General features: G+C 40.2%; 1 protein-coding gene across 1 annotated transcript; it reads left to right on the top strand.

The window, feature by feature from the left end:
* Window positions 1–3,372: 3,372 nt before the first annotated feature.
* psma6l (proteasome 20S subunit alpha 6, like) lies at window positions 3,373–9,007 on the top strand. Its single transcript, XM_016258634.1, has 7 exons — window positions 3,373–3,655; window positions 3,872–3,966; window positions 6,343–6,424; window positions 6,504–6,659; window positions 6,733–6,911; window positions 8,136–8,230; window positions 8,757–9,007. The coding sequence occupies exons 1-7, from the start codon at window positions 3,580–3,582 to the stop codon at window positions 8,812–8,814; spliced, it is 741 nt and encodes a 246-aa protein (XP_016114120.1). The 5' UTR covers window positions 3,373–3,579; the 3' UTR covers window positions 8,815–9,007.
* Window positions 9,008–10,000: the final 993 nt, after the last annotated feature.

The following is a 10,000-nucleotide window of genomic DNA, read 5'->3' as shown; positions in this document are numbered from 1 at the left end:
AATTGAGAATATCCAGGCATGCCCCGAGCTGGTTTGTGCATGTTAACTGGCATGGTCAGAGCTCCCACATTGCTCCCACAGAGCATCCCAAACTGAGCAAAGGCTTCATTAGAAAATCACATTGATTCATGAATGAGTGGTGTCTGTCAGCCTTATTTTTCTCCGCATCATTCTGCAGCAGCCAGCTTCTTTCATATCAAATCACTTCAAGTAATGCACTAAAGATTGAATTACTAATTCAAAATCAGATGTGCGTTTGTATGTATGTACTGTATATATTTTGTTTTGTTCTATCAGTATTTTACTATAAAAAATATCTAAACATCCTTAAAACAAGTCAAATTTAGTTGAGAAGCAAAAGTAATATAATAAGACTTTCTTCTGAGAATATATTTTGAAGTTACCCACTTGTTTTAAACATAAATCTCATTATAAAATAGTTGTGCATACAGCAAGAAACTGTGGGGTAAAAAGAAAAAAATAATTTAAGGTATATTCTCTGAAAACACATCTTATTTTATGCAGTTATCTAATGTAAATTTATCTTGTTTTAAGTATGTTTATTTTTACTGGAAAATAAGGTTAGGAAAACTGATTAAGAAACTACTTTACGTCTTGGAAGTAGACTTGTGTTACTATGCTATGTGTATATGTATGCAAGCGTGTCTACTTCCAGCGAGCCACCCTCTCTCTCTCTCTCTCTCTCTCTCTCTCTCTCTCTTTATCCGTGTGATGAATGTCTATCATTGACAGTAGTGGCATATGATAAATGCCTTCATTATCTTCAGTGGAACTCTGGCTTTGGCAGTCAATTCACTAGTCTTAAGAGAAATCTCTGTGTCTGCAGTCTGCTCAGGCAGGCCTGAGGCAAATCCTATTCTGATTCGGATTCAAAAGCGGTATTGGCATTATAATCAAAGTTTTAAAGTGCCAATGCATTAGTAAACAGTACACACATTTGGACACAACACATATCAACAGAAGCTTGCATAGGGCTTTGTAGCTATTGGATTTCCTCTGTGTTCAGCTTGTGTGTAGTTATAGCATGAGAGTGTCATTTGTTTCTACTTCATTTTGGGGCAAATTCAAGAATGTAGCACATTACCATATAGTATTTTAGCGTGAAACATGCCTGCTTTCTATGTTAATTAGGTGTATAATAGACACTAATAATAATAATTATACCACAAGCTAGCACTCAGAACCAATTCACAAAAATTTGGGTGTGTTTGCACCATTACTTCATTTGCATAAACCTTTAGTAAATTGAGAACTAAAACAACTGAAACAGTGCATGCAAATGAACAATGCAATTCATTCTTTGTGAATTCCCCATTCTGTGTGCAGTTAGTTGTGTTGCCAGGTCTGTCTTTGTCTACCTGTCTGTCTTTATGACAAGCCAATGTTTGCAAATCACTTTCTATGTACTCTACTCGCCAGGCCTGAGGCAAATTTTCTGCACTCAACTACTTTGACTGACCTCCTCTCTGGAGAGTGACAGCCTTATCAACTCCAAGACAGTTTTGTTGAGTGGTTGGACAGACAAAACTATCCTGGCAGAAAGAGTGTCAGAGAAAAGGAGTGAGACAGAGGCAGTGTTCAATCATTTAGTAGTATTTCTTTCTTATAGGATAGTTATGTCGATGTTCACCTTTCTATGGTTTGGCCTGTCTATCCCCCCTGTTAAGTTATTCTTTGTGTCAGCAGTAGACATCATATTCTTTAATTACACAGAGTTCCCCAGTTCTGTCTTACTCTCACATGTACACACAACCAACATTTTCTGTCTCACAGGTTTAAGCCCCTCGTTCCTGTCTATCTCAGTCGGTTGTCACTGTCTTTCTCAGTTAGTGTCACCTGCAGTCACACAGATACACACTCACATACACACAGATACACACACAGATATACACACAGATACACACAGATACTCACACAGATACTCACACAGATACACACACTCACACAGATACACACACTCACACAGATACACACTCACACAGATACACACTCACATACACACAGATACACACACAGATACACACACAGATACACACTCACACAGATACACACTCACATACACACACATACACACAGATACACACACAGATATACACACAGATACACGCACTCACACAGATACACACACTCACACAGATACACACAGATACACACTCACACAGATACACACTCACATACACACACACACACACACACACAGATACACACACACACACTCACACTCACACACACACACTCACACACACAGACACACACACACACTTGCAGGCATACTGCTGGTTTACCTACAGTAAGAATTTTTAACCGATTAATCGCTACTTTCATTTGGTGAATGTTTAAAAAAAACACGCTAAATGTAAATATGTTTTTGAGAGGAAAAATCAAGCAGATAAGTCACGTATAAGTCACATTTTATTACAATCGGAAATAAAGCCTATATTCAGTGCAAACAGCAGCCTGCTCGTTATCAAAATAAAATACAGCCAAACATATAAAGTTACACCAGTCAGTTTCAATGGTCTGTATTATAATATATATATTATAATTATATATACATGTATTTATTCATTAGAAAGCAATAAATGAATATATATTTTAATTCTTGTTATATAATGTCGGTTCATTATAGCATGTGAAAATCCATCTTAATATTGTTTAACCTCTTAACCCCTCCTGAACACTATTGTTATAATAGTGCACTATTCAAACTTAAATTGTTATAATTCGTGTGTGTATAATTCGTAAAGCTGGTCCCTTTTTAAAGAAGACAATCTGCAGATTATTGCCGACGTGAAATCATTTAAAAAAAATGAATGTAAAAAAAGTTATAGAAGTATAAATTTACTGTACAGAAAATGTACTGTACTATTTTAATTTAAATTTTATATAAAATCAATATTTTACAAAATAGGTTTTAATCAAAATTGAGTATGAATAAGTTCCATTTTCAACAGCCATCCAAAACCCATTGCATTTTTAAAATGCATTTTTCTGTCACAAATGTATACATTTCTCTCACCAAATATGGAATCTTGAGACCTTTCCGACGATATGTATTTTGTCAAGATTCTAAAAAGTTTTGATTCCAAAAGACCATAACACATTTTGTAATATGACACCTCGCACTAAAAGATTTAAAGTACCATTTCCATGGTAACGCAATGTCCGATTTGGTCAGAGCTCCTGTTGTGTTGTACAGGCTATGTTTTGAGGTGCACTCTTATCATAAATTAACCTGTTACTGCTCCTCCATCATTTTAACAACAAGCAGAGGTAAAATATGCATTTAGGGGTCTTAGACCTTTCCAACGATATAGTCAGTCATGATTAGATTAGGATTTAATTGTAGTGCATTGAAGTGAATGTAGGCGTCGCGCGGCAGTTAAGGGGTTAAATCGATCTCGACGCGACTGATGTTGGTGACGTGCTGACGCAGGTCTCAGGTGTGCGTGCGTGCTGGGCGAAAGAGAAAGTGAAAGTCTCGAATCGCTTATTGCCCCTCGACGGACTCCTCCGCGCGTCTGAGCTGCTAAAGTGCGCCACGCGTGTCTGTGAAGCATGTCTCGAGGCTCGAACGCGGGGTTTGATCGACACATCACTATATTCTCACCGGAGGGCCGCCTGTATCAAGTCGGTGAGAGGCTTGCAGCATGTTTACTGCACTAATGCAACTTCTTGGACCACTGGTGACAGATTAATGCATGTAATAACTGTGTGCATGTGTGGTTTCTAGTCGTAATTAAGGCAATATCTCATTATTGTGCATTAAACACCATCTGTAATCTTCATTAGACCTAATCTGAATAGTCAATAATTATTCACTAAACTCAAAATGTGGTGTGTTGGACAGAATATGCCTTCAAAGCCATCGGTCAGAGCGGGCTGACCACGGTGGGCATCAGAGGGACGGACTGCGCTGTGCTGCTCACACAGAAGAAAGTGTCGGTAATACACACACTCTTAGTGTTCAGGCTTTATAAGACCTGTGTAAGAGCAGCTCAGAAGCCTGTGGAGTCAGAGGCAGACCCAGAGCACCAGCACGAACATGCATGCATATAAACACAATATGGAAAGTCAAAAAGTTGCTTCCTCTGGAGAACATCTGACAGACGTCTCTGAGATGTCAGTTTCTCATGCGAACATCTTCTAAACGTCTGTTTGACGTCGGATAGGAAACGTCTTGTCGATGTATCGCAGATGAGTCTCACAGCCGTCTCTGAGATGTACGTGTGCGGTCAGGGTATTGAAATATGAAACATCTCGTTAGAACATTCGTCTCGTGTGTTATTCATGCGTTATATATGTGTTCTGCTGTATCTGCCGGGGTGTTCCTGCATCCAAACACAGACGCAACATTCGATTTTGTGAATGCAGAGCTGTGTAATGATCCTTTGAAACTAGAATGACTGCTTTTGCAAGACAAAAGGGAAAAGAAATCATCTTTTTTAAGAGTTCTCCAAACTGAAGAATCCTCATATTTACTGTCTTTACTCTAGTTGAGTGAGTTTTAGTCCGTTTTAGTCCTGGACTGAGACTGAAGCGTCTCAAAGCATTTCTGAGTGTGTTGAGATGCTGTGATGCTCTCGAATTACGCTGAGCTCTGTGTGTGTGTGTGTGTGTGTGTGTGTGTGTTTGTGTGTGTGTGAGTGAGTGAGTGAGTGAGTGAGTGAGTGAGTGAGTGAGTGAGTGAGTGAGTGAGTGAGTGAGTGAGTGAGTGAGTGAGTGAGTGAGTGAGTGAGTGAGTGAGTGAGTGAGTGAGTGAGTGAGTGAGTGAGTGAGTGAGTGAGTGAGTGAGTGAGTGAGTGAGTGAGTGAGTGAGTGAGTGAGTGAGTGAGTGAGTGAGTGAGTGAGTGAGTGAGTGAGTGAGTGAGTGAGTGAGTGAGTGAGTGAGTGAGTGAGTGAGTGAGTGAGTGAGTGAGTGAGTGAGTGAGTGAGTGAGTGAGTGAGTGAGTGAGTGAGTGAGTGAGTGAGTGAGTGAGTGAGTGAGTGAGTGAGTGAGTGAGTGAGTGAGTGAGTGAGTGAGTGAGTGAGTGAGTGAGTGAGTGAGTGAGTGAGTGAGTGAGTGAGTGAGTGAGTGAGTGAGTGAGTGAGTGAGTGAGTGAGTGAGTGAGTGAGTGAGTGAGTGAGTGAGTGAGTGAGTGAGTGAGTGAGTGAGTGAGTGAGTGAGTGAGTGAGTGAGTGAGTGAGTGAGTGAGTGAGTGAGTGAGTGAGTGAGTGAGTGAGTGAGTGAGTGAGTGAGTGAGTGAGTGAGTGAGTGAGTGAGTGAGTGAGTGAGTGAGTGAGTGAGTGAGTGAGTGAGTGAGTGAGTGAGTGAGTGAGTGAGTGAGTGAGTGAGTGAGTGAGTGAGTGAGTGAGTGAGTGAGTGAGTGAGTGAGTGAGTGAGTGAGTGAGTGAGTGAGTGAGTGAGTGAGTGAGTGAGTGAGTGAGTGAGTGAGTGAGTGAGTGAGTGAGTGAGTGAGTGAGTGAGTGAGTGAGTGAGTGAGTGAGTGAGTGAGTGAGTGAGTGAGTGAGTGAGTGAGTGAGTGAGTGAGTGAGTGAGTGAGTGAGTGAGTGAGTGAGTGAGTGAGTGAGTGAGTGAGTGAGTGAGTGAGTGAGTGAGTGAGTGAGTGAGTGAGTGAGTGAGTGAGTGAGTGAGTGAGTGAGTGAGTGAGTGAGTGAGTGAGTGAGTGAGTGAGTGAGTGAGTGAGTGAGTGAGTGAGTGAGTGAGTGAGTGAGTGAGTGAGTGAGTGAGTGAGTGAGTGAGTGAGTGAGTGAGTGAGTGAGTGAGTGAGTGAGTGAGTGAGTGAGTGAGTGAGTGAGTGAGTGAGTGAGTGAGTGAGTGAGTGAGTGAGTGAGTGAGTGAGTGAGTGAGTGAGTGAGTGAGTGAGTGAGTGAGTGAGTGAGTGAGTGAGTGAGTGAGTGAGTGAGTGAGTGAGTGAGTGAGTGAGTGAGTGAGTGAGTGAGTGAGTGAGTGAGTGAGTGAGTGAGTGAGTGAGTGAGTGAGTGAGTGAGTGAGTGAGTGAGTGAGTGAGTGAGTGAGTGAGTGAGTGAGTGAGTGAGTGAGTGAGTGAGTGAGTGAGTGAGTGAGTGAGTGAGTGAGTGAGTGAGTGAGTGAGTGAGTGAGTGAGTGAGTGAGTGAGTGAGTGAGTGAGTGAGTGAGTGAGTGAGTGAGTGAGTGAGTGAGTGAGTGAGTGAGTGAGTGAGTGAGTGAGTGAGTGAGTGAGTGAGTGAGTGAGTGAGTGTGTGAGTGAGTGAGTGAGTGAGAGTGTGTGTGTGTGTGTGTGAGTCTGAGTCTGAGTCTGAGTCTGTGTGTGTTTAAGCGTCTCTTTCTCTCATGTTCAGGACTCACTCCTGGATGCGTCTACAATGACAAACATGTTCCGTCTCACTCCGCGGATCGGATGTGTCATGACTGGACATTACGGTGTGTGTCTCCTCTGTCAGATAATTCTCACATGTTAGTGTAAGTTCACATATGCATGTGTGTGTGTGTGTGTGTGTAGCTGACAGCAGGTCTCAGGTTCATCGGGCTCGCATCGAGGCGGCCGAGTGGAAGTATAAGTTCGGTTATGACATCACGGCGGACATGCTGTGCCGGCGTATGGCGGACATCTCTCAGGTTTACACGCAGAACGCAGAGATGAGGCCGCTGGGCTGCTGTGAGTGTCTTCTTATCTCAGATACGGTCTGACGGGTCGCTGCGGGTTTGACGGGATGCTGTCTGTCGTTCAGGTATGATGCTGATCGCGATGGACCCTCAGACGGGCCCCGTGCTGTATAAATGTGACCCGGCCGGGTATTTCTGCGGCTTCAGGGCCACCAGTGTCGGGGTCAAACACCACGAGGCCAGCAGTTACCTGGAGAAGAAGCTGAAGAAGCAGCCGGATCTGCCCTACGACAGGACCGTGGAGGTGTGTGACGCACACCGATATACATGACGTCTGTTCTTTAATCAAGCACAAAATTCACAAAGTTTCCACAGAAATATTCATTAGCACAACTGTTTTCAACACTGATAATAATCAGAAATGTTTCTGGAGCAGCAGATCAGCATATTATACTGATTTCTGAAGATCATGTGACACTGAAGACTGGAGGAATGATGCTGAAAATACAGCTGCGCATCACAGAAATACATTACAGTTTAACAGAGATTCACACAGAAAACAGCTGTTTTACATTCTAATAATATTTCAAATTTGTTACCATTTTTACTGTATTTTTTATCAAATAAATGCAGCCTTGCTGAGCAGAAGAGACTTCTTTCAGAAACATTAAATAGGACGAAAGTATTGATTCTATATATATATATATATTTAATATTTATATATATTGATACAAAGATATTTCAAGCTTCTGTAATTCATTACTACATTACTAACTATAATATATTATTATAGTTATAATTAATAATATTTAAAATAATATAATATATTATAAATATAAATGTTCAGCTGACTATAGTTAGTAATGTATAGAACATACTATATTATAATATGATGTATGTATAAAATATAATAATATAATAAAATGGTAACCAGTATTATTTTAGTATAATTAATATGCTATTATAGTTTAATTAATATTTTGCATTAGATTTCATTTTCATATTTTGTTTTTATTTTTAGTAGTAATAGTACTAATAGCATTGTGCTTTTGTCATTGTTATTAGTTATATATATAGTTTTAGTTTATTTACTTTGTTATTTTATAACATTAAGTTAAACTAAATGAAAATGAGAAATGTTTCCTTGACAGCTAGCTGAAAAAATAACTTAATATTAATAACTTAAGATTTAATATTTTATTTCAGTTAACACTTATTTTATTTCAAGTAATATATTTATTTTGTAATTTGTTTGGTTTAGTTTTAACTGAATGTAACCAGGTACAGTGTGATAATTTCATGTGCGACAAAGATGTTCTGTTGATCCGTTTTATTTATTTCTCTAAGTTTGAGATAAAGTAGTAATGGAATAATATATCATCAGCGGCTCATTATTGTAAAGCATTACGCCACAGAAGGACATCATTGATGAATCATAATCAGGTTTTAAACACAGCATTGTGCAATAATATTCATAGTTCAGATGTTGAGGTTTAATATTGTATCACGCTTGTCTCCTGTCCTCTAGATGGCCATCTCGTGTTTGTCTTCTGTGCTTTCAATGGACTTCAAAAGCACTGAGCTGGAAGTGTCTGTCGTGACCAAAGAACAGCCCAAATTCAGGTTCAGAGCGAGAATGAAGAGCAAACATGAGCACAGAGAGATGTGAAGCAGTTTAACGTCATCTTTTGGTTTAGTTTTAACTGAATGTAACCAGGTACAGTGTGATAATTTCATGTGCGACAAAGATGTTCTGTTGATCCGTTTTATTTATTTCTCTAAGTTTGAGATAAAGTAGTAATGGAATAATATATCATCAGCGGCTCATTATTGTAAAGCATTACGCCACAGAAGGACATCATTGATGAATCATAATCAGGTTTTAAACACAGCATTGTGCAATAATATTCATAGTTCAGATGTTGAGGTTTAATATTGTATCACGCTTGTCTCCTGTCCTCTAGATGGCCATCTCGTGTTTGTCTTCTGTGCTTTCAATGGACTTCAAAAGCACTGAGCTGGAAGTGTCTGTCGTGACCAAAGAACAGCCCAAATTCAGGTACAGAGAGAGAATGAAGAGTCAACATGAGCACAGAGAGAGACGGTGTGAGGCGGTTTAACATCATCTGTGTGTGTGTGTGTGTTTCAGGACTCTGTCAGAAGCAGAAATCGAGCGTCATCTGGTGGCGATTGCGGAGAGAGAGTAACTGTCAGGTTTACTGTGTTTTTACAGTCCTGAAAGCATCCCTCATTGAAGCGTTTGCTCATCCATCCTCAGCTTGTGTTTTCTAGTTTGACTCGGACTGTATTTGGTGTGTTACTGATGAATGACAAACTCTCAGTCTATAAAGCAGCAGACAGTCCACTAATCATCTAATAAATCAATCTTGTCAGTCTAAACAGTCTTGTTGAGTAATATTCACACTTCCTGATCCTGCATGTGTGTGTGGTGTGTCTCCTGTTTGTCCAGCTGGTGGAGCCAGAGTCACGATGATTGACACTCACACTCTTTTTACAGGCTTCTCTCCTTCAGCGGGTTGTGTGTGTGTGTGTTTGTGTAAGTGTTTATGTGTGTGTGTGTGTGTCAGTGTGTGTGTGTGTGTGTGTGCGTTTGTGTTTGTGTGTGTGTGTGTGTGTGTGTGTGTGTGTGTGTGTGTGAGTGTGTGTGTTTGAGTGTGTGTGTGTGTGTGTGTGTTAACCTTCTCCAAGGTCTGTGTGTTTTGTCCATCTGTGTCGTACTGGAGGATTTAAGTCCAATCCTTCTGTCTGCTTCTGCAAAGTGCTGACAGACACACGACAGATTATCAGAGAGACAGACAGCCGTGATGATGATGATGACGAGACACACACACACACCTGCACATCTTCATCATGTACTTCTCTGTGCACTCACAGCAGAAACACTGGTTACCCTAGTAAAACTTAAGCTTTCGCTGTAATAATGCAGATCCAATAATATACTTTTAAATTATGTTTCAAAGCATAAACATACATTGTCAATACATTTAAAGCGATAGTTCACCCAAAAATATAAATTCTGTCTTCATTTGCTCTCCCTCATGTTGTTCTAAACCTACATGAGTTTCTTTCCTCTGTTGAACACAAAAGCAGATATTCTGCTGGTCCCCGCTGACTGCTTCAGTCTGCTCTCTGCGGGTTTGTGGCGTCTCTGAAAAAGGGTTAAATTAACCTGCAACTGCAGAACAATAAATAAAAGTCTCATAGTAAATGTGCATAGTTAGATTTATAATATGTGTGTGATTTAAATCACTCATGATATCAGAGTTATCATTAACTAAAACCATGAGAAAAAACTGAAATAAAACATTTAAAAAATATATTTTATTTCAGCTAGTGTGTGTGTGTGTGTGTGTGTGTGTGTGTGTGTGTGTG

Source organism: Sinocyclocheilus grahami, unplaced genomic scaffold (assembly GCF_001515645.1).
Source record: "Sinocyclocheilus grahami isolate Dianchi unplaced genomic scaffold, SAMN03320097.WGS_v1.1 scaffold1717.1, whole genome shotgun sequence".
Taxonomy (NCBI): domain Eukaryota; kingdom Metazoa; phylum Chordata; class Actinopteri; order Cypriniformes; family Cyprinidae; genus Sinocyclocheilus; species Sinocyclocheilus grahami.
The sequence above is the reverse complement of the archived record's forward strand: the minus strand, read 5'-3'. Positions and strand labels throughout refer to the sequence as shown.

Excerpts from the sequence above, each read along its gene's own strand:
- psma6l (XM_016258634.1), top strand. The coding sequence starts at position 3,580 with ATGTCTCGAGGCTCGAACGCGGGGTTTGATCGACACATCACTATATTC. Across the intron at positions 6,425-6,503 it reads TGTCATGACTGGACATTACG|CTGACAGCAGGTCTCAGGTT; the intron begins GTGTGTGTCTCC and ends GTGTGTGTGTAG. Across the intron at positions 6,660-6,732 it reads GATGAGGCCGCTGGGCTGCT|GTATGATGCTGATCGCGATG; the intron begins GTGAGTGTCTTC and ends TCTGTCGTTCAG.